The following is a 21,954-nucleotide window of genomic DNA, read 5'->3' as shown; positions in this document are numbered from 1 at the left end:
CCGCTGCCGGAAGTGGCACGCGGGTGACGCGAAAGTGTCGCGCTGTCGGGCGATTGCGGAATAAGCGGGCGTGCGGGCCGAGCCATGGTGAGAAGGAGCCTCGGAAGAAACGCCGTCGGAGCCCACCGGGGGGAAACGTGTGGGAGCTCAGCGAGTGCCCAGATGTCCTCCGAGTTCCTCTTACGGTTTTTATTTTTTTATTATTTTTTTATTTTTTTTTTTTGTCCCCCCACCTCCATTCTCGTCTTAGCTCGCTAGCGCCTTCGAATGAGGCCGCTGTACTGGAGAACGAGAAGAGGGGCTGGGTGTTTGAGGAAAGGGAATGAATAAGAAAAAAAAAAAAAAAAGCGACGTTAAAAGATGCGACGTATTCTCAACTCTGTTAACTCTCTGAAATTTCTGTTTTAAGGGGAAGCAAAAGAAAGCAAGAAAATATGCGACTATGAAGCGAATGCTTAGTCTCAGAGATGAGAGAATGTGCGTGTCTGGATGGGATAAGTACTACGCGCCGTCGTCCTTTTGGTTTTGCTTTTACAGTTACGGTGTCCTATGTCTGTGCTTTATGCTGAGCAGTCTCCCAGGGAAATGTGATGGGAATGAAATATTCCTTTTCACTTTGTTCCACTGTTACGCGACTTGTTTTTTTAAATATTTGTTTATTAGAGAATGGGCGTACCAGGGCCCCTAGCTACTGTAACGAATTCCAGACGCTTGTGCCACCTTATGCTTTACGTGGGTTCTGGGGAATCGAACCTGTGTCCTTTGGCTTTGCAGGCAGGCATCGTAACCACTAAGCCATCTCTTCAGCCTTTATCTACTTTATTTTTTTTTCCTGTGTTTTTTGAGTTAAGGTCACGCTCCAGTCCAGGCTGTCTTGGAATTCACAATTTAGTTTCACAGTGGCCTTGAACTCACAACATTCCTCCTACCTCTGCTACCAAGTACTGCGATTAAAGGTGTACACCACCACACCTGACAGCCCTATTTATTTCTTAAATTGTATTTATTTGCAAATGTTTGTGTGCCAGGACCTCTTGCCTCTGCAATCAAACACAAGATGCTTGTGCCACTTTTTTTGTCTGGTTTACATAGATAGCTTGGGAATGGATCCTGGCCCATCAGGCTTTACGAGCCAGCACCTTTAACTGTAGAGCCATCTTCTTCTTTTTAAAAATATTTTATTTATTTGACAGAAAAAGGGGGGGGGGGGAGAATGGGCCTGCCAGGGCCTCAAGCTTTGCAAACTCCAGTCACGTGCACCCCCTCATGCATTTGGCTAACATGGGTCCTGGGTCATCAAACCTGGGTCCTTTGGCTGTGCAGGCAAATGCCTTAACCGCTAAACCATCCCTCCAGCCCAGTCTTCTTGGCCTTGATTTGAAATACATGGTATATTTAAGCCTGATATCAATTAAGTGAAGCAGATGCAGATATCTTTATGTCTCATTATACCAGATGATGCGTGGAATGCTGTCATTGATGAAAAACAATGGTCAGACAGCATGCTTGTCTCCTGTTCCTGACACTCAAATATGTTTGAAAGAGAATGGGGAAACTCCCAGATGTCTTTATTTTGTAAATCAAAAAATCTAGAACATTACAAGATAGTAGACTAATATACCCTCTTATAAGGAGGACCTAAAGTTTCCCTACATCAGTAATGACTGAATGAAATTAAATAAGGATTGGTCTTCATTGTGTTTAATATTTTGTTTTTAATATATGATTTATTTATTTGCAAGCAGAGAGAGAGAGAAGAGAGACAGATAGGGAGAGGATGGGCATGCCAGGGCCTCTAGCCACTGCAAGCATACTCCAGATGTATGGGCCCATTGTGCATCTGGCTTACGTGGGTCCTTTGGCTTCATAGGCAAGCACCTTAACCACTAGGCCATCTCTCCAGCCCAATATTCTATTTTTATTTATTTATTAACAGAGAGTGGACACACCAGAGCCTCTAGCCACTGCAAATAAATGCCAGACACATGCACCACTTTGCACATCTGGCTTACATGGGTCCTAAGGAATCAAACCTGGGCCCTTTGGCTTTACAGGCAAGCACCTTAACCACTAAGCCATCTCTCCAGCCCTTTCATTGTGTTTAAGAATCTCAGAACAAGAGAATGGTTATCAGAACCTTCATAATCTCATCCTTTCATATGAATGTTAATTATGTACCTTTTAGGAATAATGCCCCTCTGATAAATATTTTCTTTCTGGTTAAAGGTAAATTTTATATGAATGTTACACTTTTGCCTATTATGAAACATGTGGAGGAATCCTTTCCTCCTATGCTGTTAAAGGAACCGAGTCTTCAGAAAATTAATGCCAACCTCTTTACCCACCTCTTGGAAGTGGATTTTAATCATTGATGTGAGAAGTTCTGATTAAGAAAAAATTTAAATTTACTTTGATCCCAGCACTTGGGAGGCAGAGGTAGGAGGATCATTATGAGTTCAAGGCCACCCTGAGACTACATAGTGAATTCCAGGTCAGCCTGGGCTAGAAGTGAGACCTCGAAAAAAACAAAAAAAAATGTGGCAAAATAGCATTTCCCTTGAAGACAAAAACAAAAAGCCGGAATTTATGAGATACTAAGGATTGAACCTAGAGCCTCAGGATTGCTAGTCAAGAGCTTTACCATTGAGCTACATCTTCAGCAAATCAAAAGTTTTGAATGAGATTATAACTACTGTTTTTTTCTTCCTCCTTGTACTTTCTTTTTTACAGTAAAGAAAAGGACAGATTAAAGCCTAAAAAGAAAGAAAAGAAAGATCCCAGTGCACTTAAGGAAAGAGAAGTGTGAGTAATCAAAAATTTCACGTTTTCCAATAAAACTAAAAGTGTTCATAAAAACATAGACCTTTTAGGAATGCATGCTTTCTTAAGCTGATGTGCTTGGGCATTTGTTAGTAAATGGAGCACAATTATACAAACCAAGTGGTTTTGATGAGCACATAATGATTACAATATAATGACGATTTTTGGATTCCATGAAGCAGTAAAATTTCCCTTAAGGCCCTGTGCATATAATGCAGAATTATTTTTCTTTGCCAAGAATCTTTTATGTATTTTGTTGTTTTTTTCAAGGTAGGGTATCACTGTAACCCAGGTTGACCTGGAACTCACTCTGTAGCCCCAAGATGGGCTCACTCTTAGGCCCATCCTCCTACCTCTGCCTCCCAAGTGCTGGGATTAAAAGCATATACCACCACACCCAGCTTTTTTTTTTTTGCCAAAATCTATTAAAGAAATAATTGCCATTGTTTTACCATCAGCATTTCATAAAAGTCGATATCGCCAAAAAAATTAGTAGTGATAGATTTTAGAATAAAAGTAATTTCTTTTTTTTCTTCAATACTTTGTTATTTGTTTGCAAACAGAGGGATACACACAGAGAGCGTATAAGCAGGCCAGGACCTCTAGCCACAGTAAAAGTACTCCAGATGGCTTTCCGTGGATCCTGGGGAATCGAACTTGGGTCTTTGGCTTTGCATGCAGGTGTCTTAACTGCTAAGCCATCTCTCCAGCCCAATTTTTTTTTTTTTTTTTGCTCTAATTATATCAATTTTATTGACTCCTTGAAAATAAAAAGCTATAAAAACATTTCCAACTTGATTAAAACAGGAAAAAGAATTATGTAAAAATCTATGGACTCTAACCTGTTTACCTGCCACTTTCTGTGATCCTATGAAGGCTAAATTTTTTTTTTTTTTTTTTTTTTTTGGTTTTTCAAGGTAGGGTCTTACTCCAGCCCAGGCTGACCTGGAATTCGCTATAGAGTCTCAGGGTGGCCTCGAACTCACGGCAATCCTCCTACCTCTGCCTCCCGAGTGCTGGGATTAAAGGCGTGCGCCACCATGCCCGGCTTAAAATTTTTTTAATACAGATACAAATACCTTCAGTTATGTGTATTCTACATTTTCAAAATGCTGTAAAGGCTTACACTCCATTTCCAGATTTTAAACTTTTACATAATTACATGTGGCAAAAATACAACAAATTCAAATGTGATGGAACCAATGTATGATAAACAAGCTTCATGTCCTGATAATTAAGGAATCCAAAGCATTTTGTGACACTATACAAAAGTTATTTATTCACTACACATAAAATGTCTCCTATAATTTCAGCCCAGATTTTTTTAAAAATAAAAGTTAGGGTCGGGTGTGGTGGCGCACGCCTTTAATCCCAGCACTCGGGAGACAGAGGTAGGAGGATCGCCATGAGTTCGAGGCCACCCTGAGACTCCATAGTGAACTCCAGGTCAGCCTGGGCTAGAGTGAGACCCTACCTCAAAAAAAAAAACCAAAAAGTAAATAAAAATAAAAGTTATGGCTGGAGGGATGGCTTAGCGGTTAAGGCATTTGGCTGCAAAGCCAAAGGACCCAGATTCAATTCTGCAGGACCCACATTAGCCAGATGCACAAGGGGATACATGCATCTCAAGTTCGTTCGAGGTGGCTGGAGGCCCTAGCATGCCCATTCTCTCACTCTCTCCTTCTTTCTCTGTCAAATAAATAAAATAAAACAAATAAAAGTTATATGTATTAATTTAAAAGAAATTGCTTTTGGGGGCTGGAGAGATGGCTCAGTGCTTAAGGCACCCGCCTACAAAGCCTAATGACCTGGGTTCGATTTCTCAGTACCCATGTAAGCTAGATGTACAAGGTGACATATGCACCTGGAGTTTGTTAGCAGTGGCTAGAGGACCTTTCACACCCATTCGGTCTCTCTGCCACTCTTTCTCCTGTTTTTTAAATAAATAAATAGAATATTTTTTGGGGGGGAATCTCAGATTGGGTTTGGTGGTGTACTTCTTTAGTCCCAACACTTGCAAGGCCAAGATAGGATTGCTGCTGTGAGGGTCAAGGCCACCCTGAGACTACAGAGTGAATTCCAGGTCATTCTGGGCTAGAGTGAGACTCTACCTCAAAAAAATAAATAAATCTCAGGAGCCGGGCGTGGTGGGACACACCTTTAATCCCAGCAATCAGGAGGCAGAGGTAGGAGGATCAACATGAATTCAAGGCTACCCTGAGACTACACAGTTAATTCCAGGTTAGCCTGGATCAGAGTGAGACCCTACCTCAAAAAACTAAAAAAATAAATCTCAGCACATTTTCCTTATTTTTCTTATTGTGCCCTGGGTTGGTGGCCATATTACCACAGATGGATAATGGTGTGTGCACCAGCACTTAGATATCAAGGGCTGTCAGGGAAGTAGCAGACTCTGCATGATCCTAAACCTGGATGAACTTTCTCCAAGTCATATTCCATACAAACATTTTAGGAATTTCTGAGGATGGCAAACCTGTAGAACGAGCCTAGTCATGTTAATTTCCTCTGTGCCCGTGGCTGTCCTCCTGAGAGATGAAGAGCTGGGTTGACTAATTTAAGGTTATGTCAGAGTATTTTGGTCTGAAATTAAGTATGTTTTTATTTTCTCCCTTACTTACATATTAAAACTTCCAGTGAGTGTGGGGGACGGGACTGTATCTAAGATGAACTGTGATGAGCAAAGATTTCTTCCTTGTTGTTAATACTAAGGTATCAGTGTAGATTCTACTTTGTCTTCATCTTGTCCTTTTCTTTTTAGCCCCCAGCATCCTTCCTGCTTATTCTTCCAGTACAATACACAGCTGGGTCCACCTTACCACATCTTGGTCGATACCAATTTTATCAACTTTTCCATTAAAGCTAAGCTGGACTTAGTGCAGTCAATGATGGACTGTCTGTATGCCAAGTGTAAGTATCTTCCTTTGCTCTAACATTTGTATAAATAATTGCATTTTCCAAATACACGCAAAAAGTGAGGTAGCGTTCTCATTAAATGAATTTTACAATCACCATATCAATGATGATTTTTTTTTAATTTTTTTTTTAATTTTTATTAACATTTTCCATGAACGATGATTTTTTTTTAATAAAGACTTTCTATATATGTTATAGACAGGTGACTTTTTTAATTTTATTTTTATTTATTTATTTGAGAGCGACAGAGAGAGAAAGAGGCAGATAGATAGAGAATGGGCGTGCTGGAGCCTCCAGCCACTGCAAATGAACTCCAGATGCATGAGCCCCCTTGTCCATCTGGCTTACGTGGGTCCTGGGGAATCGAGCCTTGAACCAGGGTCTTTAGGCTTCACAGGCAAGCGTTCAACCACTAAGCCATCTCTTCAGCCCTCAACGGATGATTTTCAGTGAGTTGAAATACAATATATACTTGACTAGAAAAAATTAAACTTTCATAATTCAAAAAATAGTGCTTTGACTAGCATAGACAGCTATTTTTTTTGTTTTTAGAATTGGGATTTCAAAAATCTGGATTAAGCCAGGTGTGATTGTTCATGTCTGAGAAACCTTCCCTTCCCCTCCAACAAAAAAAGGAAAAGAAAAGAAAAATCTGGATTTTAAAAAATCTATTTTTCAGTATAAATATCCTTTCATATTAAGTAGGATAGATTCTACATCCTGTTCTACTTTGGGAAAACTGAATAAGGAATTTTGCCATTCATGATCAGAGCCACTACTTGAATAATGGCTGAATCCCAGGTTTATTCAGTTGATATTTATTTGTGCCACAAAGGATCTGGGGCAAAATTTACCTGCACCTCAGTATGCTGTTTGCCAGTAGAAAGAGTTCCCCTTGCTTACTTAATACCCCTCCTTCATAATCCCGAGTACAAAAAAGAAAGGTCATGGGTTGGGGGGGCATTTTCCACACAATATGAGGTCTAGAGTTTAGATCCTAGATCCCAGCACCCACATAAAAGCCAGGTGGAAGTGGGGACTGCCTATAATCCCTGGTGTCAAGTAGTCTTCAGGGCAAGCTGGCTAGCAAAACCATCCAAAACAGCCAGTTCTGGCAGGTTGATAGAGGAAAACACCCCACCTGAGCCTGTGGTCTCCACATACCCATGTTGTTGGTACCATATTTTTTCTCAACATGTTTTCACGTCTCATCACGTTTTGATAATTCTTGCAATATTGCAAGCTTTTTCATTATTGTTTATGTTTTTTAATATATTTTTTAAGTATTTGATTTATTATAGTTGCAAGCAGAAAGAGAAAGAGAGAATGGGCATTCCAGAGCCTCCTGCCAGTGCAAACAAACTTCAAACACATGTGCCACTTTATGTGTCTGTCTTTACATGGGTAGTAGGGAATCAAACCTAGGCCGTCAGGCTTTGGTAGCAAATGCCTAAACTGCTGAGCCATCTCTCCAGCCCCATATTTTTTTTTATATATTTTTTTTTTAATTTATTTATTTGAGAGCAACAGACACAGAGAGGAAGACAGTAGAGGGAGAGAGAGAGAATGGGCACGCCAGGGCTTCCAGCCACTGCAAACGAACTCCAGACGTGTGTGCCCCCTTGTGCATCTGGCTAACGTGGGGCCTGCGGAACTGAGCCTCGAACCGGGGTCCATAGGCTTCACAGGTGAGCGCTTAACCACTAAGCCATCTCTCCAGCCCTTGAGTTACTTTTAATGTTATTATTATTACTAATTTTGGTCACCAGAAATCAAGCTACTGTAAGACAGAGAGTTTGTGTGACTCTGGCTATTTCTATGACTAGCTGTACCCCCGTCTCTCTCCTTTTCCTCAGTCCTCCTATTCCTTGAGACAAAACAATACAGAAATCAGGCCGATTAGGCTTATAGTGACCATTTATTTATTTCCAAGGAGAGAGAGAATGGGCATGCCACTTTGGACATCTGGCTTTACTTGGGTACTGAGGAATCCAACCTGGATCATTATGCTTTGCAGGCAAGTGCCTTAACTGCTGAGCCACCTCTCCAGCCCCAGGTGTCTCTCCTTTAAATCAGAAGCTAGAAAGGCCTAGTGTGGTGTACAGGCTTTAATCCCAGCATTCAGGAGACAGTGATAGGAGACTCCCTGAAATTTACAAACCTCAATTGTGTGTCCTGTCCTACCTTTAACAAAGAATTAGTACAGATAGACTCAAGAAGGATAAATGGCTGGGGCATTTTGGCAAATGCCTTTAATCTCAGCACTTGGGAAGCAGGATTGCCATGAGTTCAAGACCAGCTCCCAATCTCTCTGTCTGTCTTCTCTCTATCTTTCTGTGCTTGCAAATGAATAAATAAAAATATTTTAAGGGCTAGAGAGATGGCATAGCAGTTAAGGCACATGCCTGTGAAGCCTAAGGACCCAGGCTCGATTCTCCAAGTCCCACATAAGCCAGATGCACATGTGGCACATGCATCTGGAGTTCGTTTGCAGTAACTAGAGGCCCTAGTGTGCCCATTCTCTTCCCCTCTCCAATAAATAAATAAAAGTAAAAAAAATTTTGAAAGATAATTTATGAATTATTACATTTACTTAAGCTGGGCATGATGGTGCACACCTTTAATCCCAGCACTAAGGAGGCAGAGGTAGAATCACCATGAGTTCCAGTCTCCCTGAGAATACATAGTAAATTCCAGATCAGCCTGGGCTAGAGTGAAACCCTACCTCAGGGGGGGGGAAAAAAGTTTATTTAAGGACAAATCCCGCATTGGGTTTATTTATTTTTAATATTTTATTTTTATTTATTTATTTATTTGACAGAGCAAGAAGGAGAGAGAGAGAGAATGGCCTCCAGCCACTGCAAACAAACTCCAGATGCATGTGCCCCCTAGTGCATCTGGCTACTGTGGGTCCTGGAGAATTGAACCAAGGTCCTTTGGCTTTGCAGGCAAAGCCTTAACTGCTAAGGCATCCCTCCAGCCCCACATTGGGTTTATTTAAGGGAAATTGGAATCTTAGAAAAAGGCTAGAGTCATAAACACATGGGAAGCAGGAAACATACACTCATGGAAAACACAGCACAGTTTATAAGTGTTGTTTAAGAGATTTAAATTGAGGTTCTTAAAAAGTAGGGGTTTGGGGAAATGACTTAGTGGTTAAGGCGTTTGCCTGCAAAGCCTAAGGACCCCGGTTCAACTCCCCAGGACCCAGTAAACCAGATGTACAAGGTGATGCATGTGTCTGGAGTTCATTTGCACTGGCTGGAGGCCCTGGCGTGCCCATTCTCTCTTTCTCTCTGCCTCTTCCTCTCCCTCTCTCTCTCAAATAAGTAAATAAAATACATATTTATTAACTTATTTGCAAGCACAGAGAGACAGTGAATGGACGCACAAGGGCCTTCAGCCACTGCACACGAACTCCAGGCACATGCACCACCTTGTGTATCTGGCTTTACATGGTTACTGGGGAGTAGAATCAAGGTCATTGGGCTTGGAGGGCAAGTACGTTAACTGCTGAGCCATCTCTCCAGCCTGAAATTCAGGAGACTTTTTTGGTTTTTCAAGATAATGTCTTAGTATAGTCCATGTTGACCTGGAATTCACTATGTGGTCTTAGGGTGGCCTTGAATTCACAGAGCTCCTCCTACTTCTGCCTCCCAACTGTTGGAATTAAAGGTGTGCACCACCATGCCTGATGCACCTTGCCTTTTAATGTGGCTGTTGGGAATCTGAACTCGGCTTCATGCTTGTATGGCAGCACTTCAAATATTTTATTTTATTTTTATATTATTTATTTATTTGACAGAGAGGGAGAGAATAGGTGCATCAGTGCCCCCAACCACTGTAAATGAACTCCAGACACATGCACTGCCTTGTGCGTCTGGCTAATATGGGTCCTGGGGAATCAAACCTGGGTCCTTCGGCTTTGCAGACAATCACCACTAAGCCATCCCTCCAGTCCGACCTTGAACTCCCAATCCACCCACCTCTACTTCCCAAGTGCTAGGATAAAACTCATATAACAATGACTTATTCATCTACTTTTTATACTAATGAAGATTGAACCCAGATCCTCCCACATGCTAAGCAAGAGTTTAGGTACTGAGCTGTATCCCTACCCTTCGTTTTGCTTGCTTGCTTGCCTGCCTGCCTGCCTGCCTGCCTGCCTGCCTGCTTTCTGCCTGCCTTTCTTCCTTTCTTCCTTCCTTCCTTCCTTCCTTCCTTCCTTCCTTCCTTCCTTCCTTCCTTCCTTCCTTCCTTTCTTTCTTTCTTTCTTTCTTTCTTTCTTTCAGGTTTTTCTAGGTAGGGTCTCAGTCTAGTCCAGGCTGACCTGGAATTCACTATGTAGTCTCAGGCTGGCCTCAAACTCATGATGATCCTCCTTTCTCTGCCTTCCAAGTCCTGGGATTAAAGGCATGTGCCACCATGCCTGGCTCTCTCAATTCTTACTAGTCATTTTATTAGGTTTACTTTATCATTCCATTAGTCTCTTGGGTCTTTTAGAGAATGAACAGGATATAATTCAGAGTTTCTGTTTAAGTTCTGTTTCTAATTTTTTGTGCTGGTTTGTTTTTCCTGGCAGGTATCCCTTGCATAACTGATTGTGTAATGGCTGAAATTGAGAAACTGGGACAGAAGTATCGAGTAGCTCTAAGGTAAAGAGCTAGTCTGGGTTTCTTTACTGGAGGTTGATATGCTAAGGATACTTTCGACCTGTCTCATCTCTTTGCTGTCCAAACATTTCCTGGCCAATTAGTTTAAATACAAGTCAAAAGCTGGGCGTGGTGGCGCATGAGTTTAATCCCAGAACTTGGGAGGCAGAGGTAGGAGGATTGCCATGAGTTCAAGGCCACCCTGAGACTGCATAGTGAACTCCAGGTCTGTCTGGGCTAGAGGAAGACCCTACCTCACAAAAACAAAACAAACAACAACAAAAAAGGAAATAAATGCAAATCAACGAAGACTGTCTGTGATTCAAGTAGCAAATATTAGCTGGTTCACACAAAGCTAATGCTCATTGTATTCCTCACTGCCACCCACTGATAGAGTCACTTAAGAAGGTACTTAATGAAGCTTTAACTTCACCTTTATTAAATTTTGAGGGGCAGGGAGATGATAAAGTGGTTAAAGGGAATTGCTTACAAAAAAGCCTGTCAGCCCAGGTTCGGATTCCCAGCACCTATGTGAATCCAAACCAAAAAGAGTAGCACATGCATCTGATGTTTGTTTTTAGCAAGACCCTGGTATGCCTATACACACAAGCACACACAGAATCAATAATTTTTTAAAAATTATGCCGGGCATGGTGATGCACACCTTCAATCCCAGCACTTGGGAGGCAGAAGTAGGAGGGTCCCTGTAAGTTCAAGGCCTTCTTGAGACCACATAGTGAATTCAGGTCAGGCTAGGCTAGAGTGACCCCCTACCTCAGAGAACTAAAAAGGGGCTGGAGAGATGGCTTAGTGGTTAAGGTGCCTGCCTGCAAAGCCAAAGGATCCAGGTTCAACTCCCCAGGACCCACATAAGCCAGATGCACAAGGAAGTGCACATCTGGAGTTTGTTTGCACTGTCTGGAGGCCCTGGCGCACCCATTCTTTCCCTCCCTCTCTCTCTCTCTCTCTCTCTCTCTCTCTCTCTCTCTCTCTCCCCCCCCCACCTGCCTATTTCTATATCTCTTTCTCTCTCAAATAAATAAATAAAAATAAAATACTTCTTTTAAAAAAATAAAGGAGGGGGGAGGGAGGGAATTACCACGGGATATTTTTTTATAATCATGGAAAGTGCTAATAAAAATTTAATTAATTAATTAAAGGAAAGCCAGGCATGGTGGCGCATACCTTTAATCCCAGCACAGGGTGTCAGAGGAAGGAGGATCACTGCAAGTTCGAGGCCACTCTGAGAGTCCATAGTGAATTTCAGGTCAGCCTGGGTTAGAGTGAGACCTTACCTCGAAAAACCAAAAAAAAAAAAAAAAATAGAAAAAAGAAAACCAAAATAACTTCAGTATTTGTGTAATGAAATTGTGAGGTATGTGCAAAGAAAGCTTGTATTAATGGAAAACAATTTTGTGTATTTGAGTTATTAGTTAAGCTAGATGTTATTTTGTGAAATATGATTGTTGTTTTTTGACGCAGGGTCTCACTCCAATCCAAGCTGATCTGGAACTCACTCTGTAGCCCAGACTGGCTTTGGATTCACATTGATCCTAATACCTCAGCCTCCTAGGGGCTAGGTTTATAGCCACCTCACCCAGCTTGTAGAATATGATTTTTTTGTTTGTTTTGTTTTGGTTTTTCGAGGTAGGGTCTCTCTGTAGCCCAGGCTGACCTGGAATTCACGATGAAGTCTCAGGGTGGCCTTGAACACACGGCAATCCTCCTATCTCTGCCTCCCAAGTACTGGGATTAAAGGTGTGTGCCACCATGCCCGGCTAGAATATGATTTTTATGTGAAAGAACAATGAGCAAACACTAGTTATTTAGACATTGGTATTTGGCAGCTATTTTTTTTCAAAAGTTAATGCTGAGCATAATGGCACACACCTGTTATCCACGTCCTCAGGAAGCTGAGGCCAGTGGGCTACATAGCAAGGCCCTGTCTCCAATGAAATGACAGAAGAACGGAGGGTGGGCTGATGAAGGGAGGGGCAGAAGAAAGAGTAGAATGCTCATGAAAGAAGTGTTATATCGGAGTAAAAATGAGCGAGATAGTGTTGTGTCTATATGGATGAATCACAAAGGCAAGTTTAAAAAACAAACAAAGGAAAGGAAAATAGGGACTGGGGTCAGGCCTGGTGGCTCATACCTTTAATCCCAGCACTTGGGAGGCAGAGGTAAGCGGATCACCATGAGAATATGTAGTGAATTCCAGGTCAGCCTGAGCTACAGTGAGATCCTGCCTCAAAAAAACAAAAAAAAAAAAGAAAAGAAAAAGAATAGGGAATGGGGAGATAGCTTAGTCAGTAAAATGCTTGCCTCACAAATATGAGACCTTAGTTCAATATCCAGAACCCACATAAAAAATGCCATAGATGGGGGCTGGAGACATGGTTTAGTGGTTAAGGCATTGTTTACCTATAAAGCCAAAGAACCCAGGTTCAATTCCCCAGGGCCCACCCAGATGCACAAGGGAGCACATGCATCTGGAGTTTGTTTGCAGTGGCTGGATGCCCTGGTGCACCCATTCTCTCTCTCTCTCTCTCCCTCTTTCTCTATCAAATAAATGAATAAATAAAAATAATTTTTAAAAATGCCAGAGATAGGCTGGAGAGATGTCTTAGCAGTTAAGGCACTTGCACTTGCCTGCAAAGCTTAAGAACCCAGGTTTGACTCCTCAGAACCCACATAAGCCAGACACACAAGTTGACAGATGCTCACAAAGTAGGACATGTGTCTGAAGTTCTATTGCAGTGGCTAAGGCCCTGACATGCCAATTCCCCTCCACACTCTTTCTCTAGCCAGCTAATCTATCTTAATTTGATAAGGTCCAGACTAGTGGAAGATCCCATCTCAAAAAAGGTGGACTGAGATGGGGAGATGGCTCTGCAGTTAAAGTGCTTGTTTGCAAAGCCTGCCAGCCTGGGTTTGATTCCTGAGTACTCACTTAAAGCCAGATGTACAAGGTGGTGCGTGCTTCTGGAGTTCATGTGCAGCGGCGGAGGCCCTAGTGTGCCCATGCTTGCTCTTGCTCTCCCTACCCCCCTTGCAAAAAAAATATTTTTAAAAGGGAGGTCTCTGGAAAGATGGCCTAGCAGTTCAGGCATTTGCCTGTGAAGCCTAAGAACCCCAGTTCAGTTCGCCAGGATCCACGTAATGCACAAGGGAACATATGCACCTGAGTTCATTTGCAATGGTTAGAGACCTTGGCGTGCCCATTCTCTCTCCCTTGTGTTCTCTCTGTCAATCTCTCTCTCTCTCTCTCTAAATCCTAAGCTTATTTTATTTTATTTATTTTTTGGTATTTTGAGGTAGGGTCTCACTCTAGCCCAGGCTGATCTGGAATTCACTATGTAGTCTCAGGGTGGCCTGGAACTCATAGCGATCCTCCTACCTCTGCCTCCAAAGTGTTGGGATTAAAGGCATGTGCTACCACACCCAGCATATACTCTTTTTTTTCTTTCTTTTTAATTTATTTTTCGAAGTAGGGTCTCACTCTAGCCCAGGCTGACCTGGAATTCACTGTGTAGTCTCAGGGTGGCCTCGAACTCATGGCAATCCTCCTACCTCTGCCTCCTGAGTGCTGGGATTAAAGGCGTGTGCCACAGTTTTTTAAAAGAAAAAAAAAAAAAAAAGATGGGCTTGGTAGGTGGATCAGTGTTCAAAAGTGCTTGTTTGGCCGGGTGTGGTGGCGCACGCCTTTAATCCCAGCACTCAGGAGGCAGAGGTAGGAGGATTGCCATGAGTTCGAGGCCACCCTGAGACTCTATAGCGAATTCCATGTCAGCCTGGGCTAGAGTGAGGCCCTACTTTGAAAAACCAGGAAAAAAAAAAAAAAAGTGCTTGTTTGGAAGAACAAACCTAGAGCATAACATTTTCCCTCTTTTAAAACTTCAAATTGATAATACATTGTTTATAGGTATATACACATGGTACGTATGGAATCTTACATGTAGTGCATTGTGTGTAGGAATGATAATAATGAAACTCTGGATAATAGTTACAGAAAGGGCAGAGATTAGGACTGAAGAGGGAGTTTTGTTTGTAATATTTGATTTTTTTAATAAGATAGTTAATGATGGTGGCCATAGGTGTTCATTATTCTTTATCCTTTCTTATATGCCTGAAATATGTCAAATTAAATAATAACATGGCTGGGGAGATGGCTCAATGGTTAAAGGTATTTGCTTGCAAAGCCTGCCTGCCCAGGCTCAATTCCTCAGGACCCACATAAAGCCAGAAACACAAACAGGTGCATGAATCTGCAATTCATTTGGAGCAGCAAGGGGTCCTGATGTGCCCATTCTCATTCTCTCTCTGTCCCCCCCCCACACACACACATATTTTTTTTTTTTGGTTTTTCGAGGTAGGGTCTCACTCTGGTCCCGGCTGACCTGGAATTAACTATGTAGTCTCAGGGTGGCCTTAAACTCTCGGCAATCCTCCTACCTCTGCCTCCCAAGTGCTGGGATTAAAGGCATGCGCCACCACACCAGCATTACACATATATATTTAAAACAAAAAGTAATAACAATAAAGAATTAGAGGGGAAAACAAAAGTATCGAGTTTGATTGTGAAGAGAAACAAATGCAGTGTTAGCTGAAAGAATGTAAAAGTAAAAAGTGTTGTCAAGCCGGGTGTGGTGGCACACACCTTTAATCCCAGCACTCCCAGCGCTCCATTCGGGAGGCAGAGGTAGGAGGATCGTTGTTGAGTTCAAGGCCATCCTGAACTACATAGTGAATTCCAGGTCAGCCTGAGCTAGTGAGACCCTACCTCAAAAAATCCAAAAAAGAAAAAAAAACAAGCCAGGCATGGTGGTACACACCTTTAATCCCAGCACTCGAGAGACAGATGTAGGAGGATCACCGTGAGATCAAGGCCACCCTGAGACTACAGAGTGAATTCCAGGTCAGCCTGAGCTAGAGTGAAACCCTACCTCAAAAAAAAAAAAAAAAGTATTGTATTGCCTCCTGCCCAGATACTAGCGCACCGCACGTTGGTCTGTTTCTGGTAAAAGCTGGAGTGAATATCAGCAAGCCAGTTTTCAGATGGCTGGTGCCAGTTTGGAACATCCCTTCATTTTGCTTGACACATTGCTTTCATCTCATTTCCTTGACTTTTTCTAAGTACATAAAGCAATATTGACTTAGTGCTGAACCACTGCAGTAGGAAGTGTTTTTGGTGCTCTTGGTACCTGTGTGCCACCTAGTGTTTTATTCATTTCCATGATTCATCATCATTGTGAAATAGAAAGAATTTGGCTGTGGGACTCAAACTTGAATTTCTTTCTATTGAGTTTTTATGAAGGGCAGGGGGTGTAGCTCAAATGACAATGTGTTTGCCCAGCATGCTAGAAGCCCTGGGTTTGATTCCCAACACCTCATAAAACTGGATGTGGTGGTACACACTTGTAATCTAAGCACTTGTGAGATGGAAGCAGGAGAAGATTGAGATCATTCTTGGCTCTATAGGGAGTTCAAGGCCAACCTTTTAAGTGAGTAAATGACCCCAACACAGCAGTTGTCAACCAGTGAATTTGAGTCCCCTCCCTGTAAGTTTTCTTTGCAATTAAAGGATAAGCTTCCCAAGGAGACGGTGCATAGATCATGTTACTTTTGCCTTAAGAATTGGATACAGAAAGTTATCAAGTTGCTTGAATATTTTCTTTAATCCACTTTTATCATCCTGCAGGATTGCCAAGGATCCGCGATTTGACCGATTGCCCTGTACTCACAAAGGAACCTATGCAGATGACTGCTTGGTACAGAGAGTAACTCAGGTATCATCAGTTTCTAAATATTTACTTCATTTTTTTGCTTCTGTTTGTTTGTTGTTTTGGTTTATCGAGCTAGGGTCTCACTCTGGCCCAGACTGACTGGGAATTAACTATGTAGTCTCAGGGTGCCCTCAAACTCATGGCAATCCTCCTATCTCTGCCACCCAAGCTGAGATTAAAGGTGTGCGCCACCATGCCCGGCTTTACTTTGTAATTTTAAAAAGCAGGGGAGGGGCTGGAGAAATGGGTTAGTGATTAAGGCATTTGCCTGCAAAGCCTAAGGCCCCAAGTTTGATTCCCCAGTACCCATGTAAGCCAGGTGCACAAGGTGGTACACGCATATGGAGTTAATTTGCAGTGGCTACAGGCCCTGGCATACCCACTATTTCTATCTCTGCCTGTCTCACACATTCTCTCTCTCAAATAAATAGGTTTAACTTTTTGTTTTTTAAGAGAATATAAAATAGCTTCCAACCAAGTCAGACTTTGGATCTTGGAGCTCCTCTTCTGAGTTCCCAGCCCAGGCATAGCCTATCCACACCACGGATATGTCAGAGCACCCCACTACCTTTCCTGAAAGCTCAAGCATTCACTATGTGTTTGCATGGAGTTCATAGAGTGTTTTCCCAAAACTCAAGAATTGTCTTCCCTAACTGTGAAAGTTTCTTGAAACAGAAAACATTTTTCAGCTTGTAAACACTTCTCATCTTCCCCTCGAGATTTTTTTTTCCCCAGTGATAGGGATAAAGCCCAGGGCCATACACTTGCAACCCATGCCCCTACCAAAATGAGTTGCACTTCCAGCCCAGAAGTGTTTGCAAAGTGCTTCTGCTTATGGGGAAAATGGCACCAAGTCCTGGAATGATTTTGTGTTATGAATATGATATGAAAGTAAAGTTCTTCTTTTGGAGGAGAATTATAGACAAAAATGCACATCTTAAGTGAGGAGCTTCCCACTGGGAGGAAATGAGAACAAGGGGGCTAATCAGGGACTCTGAAATGGCCAAAAAAAACAGTTCTTTCAAAACTGGTTCTTTGCCAGGCGTGGTGGCACACACCTTTAATTCTAGCACTCAGGAGGCAGAGATAGAAGGATCTCTGTGAGCTCAAGGCCACTGTGAGACTATATAGTGAATTCTAGGTCAGCCTGGGCTAGAGTGAGACTCTTAAGTAAAAAAAAAAAAAAAAACAAAAACTGGTTCTTCGTGAAATCAGTGACCAGTGGCCATGAACACAGTGCACCCAGACCAGAGAGATGACTATGGAAAACTGAAGAGGTGCCAGAAGTCAAGACAGTTCTAGCCCACTTCAACCCCTACCTCCACTAGGGTGCCAGGACAGGGTTGCATGGGCTACTCCCAGGTTCCTGGGTACCCCACCATGACCCCTCATGATTCTTAAGACCACATTCAGGTCAGACAACTTGTCATATATTTTATTCTATAATTATTAGCACCTAGATCTTAGTAGCAACTCAACAATTTATTGCTTTAGCTAATTACTTTTAGCTGGTTTTTTAAAAAAATATTATTTGAGAGAGAAAAAACAAAATGCACAAGGTGGCACATACATCTGGAGTTTTTTTGCAGTAGCTGATTTCTATAGCATAATTTCCCAGAAGCTCTTGGTGAGCACAGTAAAAAAACAGAATGAGATCAAGACAAATCCTGCCTCAAATAGACACGGAGATGATCTGAAACTTCTCTGACCACTATACATGCATAATGACATGCCTGTGCCTGCACTCACACAAACATAAACATGCATACCCACACTGTACTGAACCAAACACTGTGCTTATGCCATTTTACCATAGCCATTAGACATACTCAGTGAGTTCGTTGTAAACATCAGTGGATATCTTTCAGCACAAGTGTTACATTGTGGCCACAGTTGACCGGGACCTTAAGCGAAGAATCCGGAAGATCCCTGGAGTTCCTATCATGTACATTTCTAACCACAGGTGAGATATTGCTATTAGGAAAGTGATTCGTGGGTTATCAATTTAAAAGGTGATCAACAAGGAGCACATAGGTCTGGAGTTTGCAGTGGCTAGAGGTCCTGGGGTGCCCATTCTCTCTCTGTGTCTCTCTTCTCTCTATCTGCTTGCAAATAAATAAAAGAGGTAGAAGGATTGCTGTGACTTTGAGGCCACCCTTGAGACTACATAGTGAATTCTAGGTCATCCTGGGCTAGAGTGAGACCCTACCTTTGCCAAAGGGAGGGAATAAGTGATCAAGTGCTGTAGAGATGGCTCAGTGGTTAAGGCATTTGCCTGCAAAACCAAAGGATCCTGGTTCAATTAGGACCCACGTAAGCCAGATGCACAAGGGGGCGCATGCATCTGGAGTTCATTTGCAGTGGCTGGAGGCCATGGTGCACCTGTTCTCCCCCCGCCCTACCTTTTTTCTCTCTCTCAAATAAAATATACTAAAAAAAAATTTCTTTAAAAAAAGTGATCAATGGGCTGGAGAGATGGCTTAGCGGTTAAGCGCTTGCCTGTGAAGCCTAAGGACCCCGGTTCGAGGCTCGGTTCCCCAGGTCCCACGTTAGCCAGATGCACAAGGGGGCACACGCGTCTGGAGTTCGTTTGCAGAGGCTGGAGGCCCTGGCGTGCCCATTCTCTCTCTCTCCCTCTATCTGTCTTTCTCTCTGTGTCTATCGCTCTCAAATAAATAAATAAAATAATTTTTAAAAAAAAGTTACATTTAAAAAAAAAAAAAAGTGATCAAGGGCTGGAGAGATGGCTTAGCGGTTAAGCACTTGCCTGTGAAGTCTAAGGATCCCGGTTCGAGGCTCAGTTCCCCAGGTCCCACGTTAGCCAGATGCACAAGGGGGCGCACGCGTCTGGAGTTCGTTTGCAGAGGCTGGAAGCCCTGGCGCGCCCATTCTCTCTCTATCCCTCTATCTGTCTTTCTCTCTGTGTCTGTCGCTCTCAAATAAATAAATAAATAATTTAAAAAAAAAGTGATCAATACACCTCAGAGAGAGTGATTGAGATGGGGAGGGGATATGAAGGAGAATGGAATTTCAAAGGGGAAAGTGTGGGGGGGTATTACTATGGGATACTTTTTATAATCATGGAAAGTGTTAATAAAAATTGAGAAAAATAATAAAAATAAAAAAGTGATCAAAGGCGCTTTAATCCCAGCACTCAGGAGGTGGAGGTAGAAGGATCACTGTGAGTTCAAAGTCACCCTGAGACTACATAGTGAATTCCAGGTCAGCCTGAGCTAGAGTGAAACCCTACCTTGAACCCCCCTCCCCCAGAAAAAAAAAGTGATCAAGTTACAAGGTTCCAGAAGGACTTCACAGAAATTATCAAATTTCATTTGTTTAGATTTATTGTTTAAAATACAAAGCTTTATTTTAAAACTAATCCTTTTGGGGCAGAAATACCTTTTTTTTTTCAAAGGTAGGAATTCACTATGTAGCCTTAGGGTGGCCTTGAACTCATGGGATCCTCCTACCTCTTCCTCTCAAGTGCTGGGATTAAAGGCGTGTACCACTACATGAGGCAGACTGCCCTTTTTTTTTTTTTTCAATTTTAATTTTTATTTTTTATTTATTTGAGAGCAACAGACACAGAGAGAAAGACAGGTAGAGGGAGAGAGAGAATGGGCGCGCCAGGACCTCCAGCCTCTGCAAACGAACTCCAGACGCGTGCGCCCCCTTGTGCATCTGGCTAACGTGGGACCTGGGGAACCGAGCCTCGAACCAGGGTCCTTAGGCTTCACAGGCAAGCGCTTAACCGCTACGCCATCTCTCCAGCCCATACTGCCCTTTTTTTAATGAGTGAGAGGGAGAGAAATCACGCCAGGACCTCCAGCCACCGTAATCAAATTCCAGCTGTGTGTGCCCCCATGTGCATGTTCAACCTTGTGCTTGTGTCACCTTGTGCATCTGGCTTACCTGGGGCCTGGAGAGTCAAACATGGGTCCTCAGGCTTTGCAGGCAAGCACCTAAAACCCTAAGCCATCTGGCCAGCCCATAAAAGGTATTTTTATATTTACCTTGAGAGAGAGAGAATGAGCGTGCCAGGATCTTTAGCCTGCTGCACACAAACTCTAGATACATTCCCCTCTGCTTGTGTTCATGTGCAACATTGCACGCTTGCATCACTGTGGGTCTGGCTGCATGGGATCCAGAGATTTGAACATGAGTTCTTAGGTTTTGCAGGCAAACACCTTAATGGCTAAGCCATCTTTCCAGCCCAAAAGGTTCTTTTGACAATATCTTTGAAAGATATTCTTTGAGGCTGGGGATGCTGATAGAGTGCTAGGCTAGCATTCACAAAGAGAGTCCTGAGTTTGATCTCCATCACAAATTAACTGGGCATGGTTGCCCATCCCTGTAATCTTAGAACTCCAGAGGTAGAAGCAAGAGAATCAAAAATTCAAAGTCTGCCAGGAGGCATGGTGGCACATGCCTTTAATCCCAGCACTTGGGAGGCAGAGGTAGGAGCATCGCCAAGAGTTTGAGGTCACCCTGAGACTATGTAGTGAATTCCAGGTCAGCCTGAGCTAGAGTAAGACCCTACCTCAAAAAATAAAAAATAAAAAAATTTAAAAAGAGGTTTCAGATGGGTTCCATACCCACCTTTCTTAACAGTATTGATTTTTTTTGTCCTGACAGGTACAACATCGAGCGGATGCCAGATGATTATGGAGCCCCTCGGTTCTAATTCTTACAAGAAGAAGTTCCTCTGCTTTCCTTGTACCAACTTTCTCTGGTGCTGGTCATTAAGCATGCAACAGCATGAATCATTCTCTTCATCCATTTGCTCTATTGTGTCCTGAGCATGATTAAATACACTCACTTTTTGATGCTTTTTTAAATTGATGTTTTTGTCTACATCTTTTTATAAATCAGATGCTCCAGTAATTGTTCACATAATTTGACTTACTTAACACACCTCTAGTCAGCCTACACTAGGTACTTAATAAGATGATGTTATCCTCAAATTAGACACATTACAGTGGGAAAAAATAATATGTATATTGATAAATATGAAAAAACACCAGTGCTAGGATAAAAGTATCAAGAGCAAGTTGTGAACCAAAATAAAAGGAAAGAGTGATTTCTTTATATTTCATTGGGTTACGGAGGGGAAAAGGTGGTGCTGTAATAAATGTTTTTAAATCTTCTATATATTAATTTGAAAGCAGAACATGAGAATGGGTGCACCAGGACCTTCTGCCCCTGCAAACAAATTTCAGACGCATGTACCACTCTTTGTTTCTGGCTTTATGTGAGTACTGGGGAATCAAACCCAAACTGTCAGGCTTTCAAGCAAGCACCTTTTACCACTGAACCATGTTTTCAGCCCAAAATAGTTCTTTTTTTTTAAGATATGGTCTCACTCTAGCCCAGGATGTCCTGGAATTCAGTATGTAGTCTCTCAGCGTGGCCTCAAACTCACAGCAATCCTCCTACCTCAGCATCCTGAGTGCTGGGATTAAACGCATGCACCACCACACATAGCTGAACTTTTTTTTTTTTTTTTTTTGGATAGGGTCTCACTGTAGCCCAGGCTGACCTGGAATTCACTCTGTAATTTCAGGCTGGCCTCGAACTCATGGCAATCCTCCTATCTCTGCCTCCCAAATGCTGGGATTAAAGACGTGCGCCACCACGCCTGGTGTTGAGATGAATTTCTTAAACATTTTTTTGTTCATTTGTTTTTCAAGGAAGGGTTTCACTCTAGCCCAGGCTGACCTGGAATTCACTATGTAGTCTCAGGGTGGCCTCAAACTCTCGGTGAT

At 42.5% G+C, this 21,954-nt stretch overlaps 1 protein-coding gene across 2 annotated transcripts; it reads left to right on the top strand.

The window, feature by feature from the left end:
* Positions 1-8: 8 nt before the first annotated feature.
* On the top strand, positions 9-21,027 carry Fcf1 (FCF1 rRNA-processing protein). 2 transcript variants are annotated; one of them, XM_045154127.1, is made up of 8 exons: positions 9-87; positions 410-477; positions 2,731-2,802; positions 5,600-5,748; positions 10,337-10,409; positions 16,105-16,192; positions 18,058-18,152; positions 20,825-21,027. In XM_045154127.1, exons 1-8 carry the CDS (start codon positions 85-87, stop codon positions 20,871-20,873), a joined length of 597 nt encoding a protein of 198 aa, XP_045010062.1. In that variant the 5' UTR covers positions 9-84; the 3' UTR covers positions 20,874-21,027. The 2 variants fall into 2 exon arrangements, with proteins under 2 accessions (XP_045010062.1, XP_004649464.1); XM_004649407.2 differs by having other exon boundaries at positions 28-185.
* The last annotated feature ends 927 nt before the right edge of the window (positions 21,028-21,954 follow it).

Source organism: Jaculus jaculus, chromosome 7 (genome assembly GCF_020740685.1).
Source record: "Jaculus jaculus isolate mJacJac1 chromosome 7, mJacJac1.mat.Y.cur, whole genome shotgun sequence".
NCBI lineage: Eukaryota > Metazoa > Chordata > Mammalia > Rodentia > Dipodidae > Jaculus > Jaculus jaculus.
The sequence above is the reverse complement of the archived record's forward strand: the minus strand, read 5'-3'. Positions and strand labels throughout refer to the sequence as shown.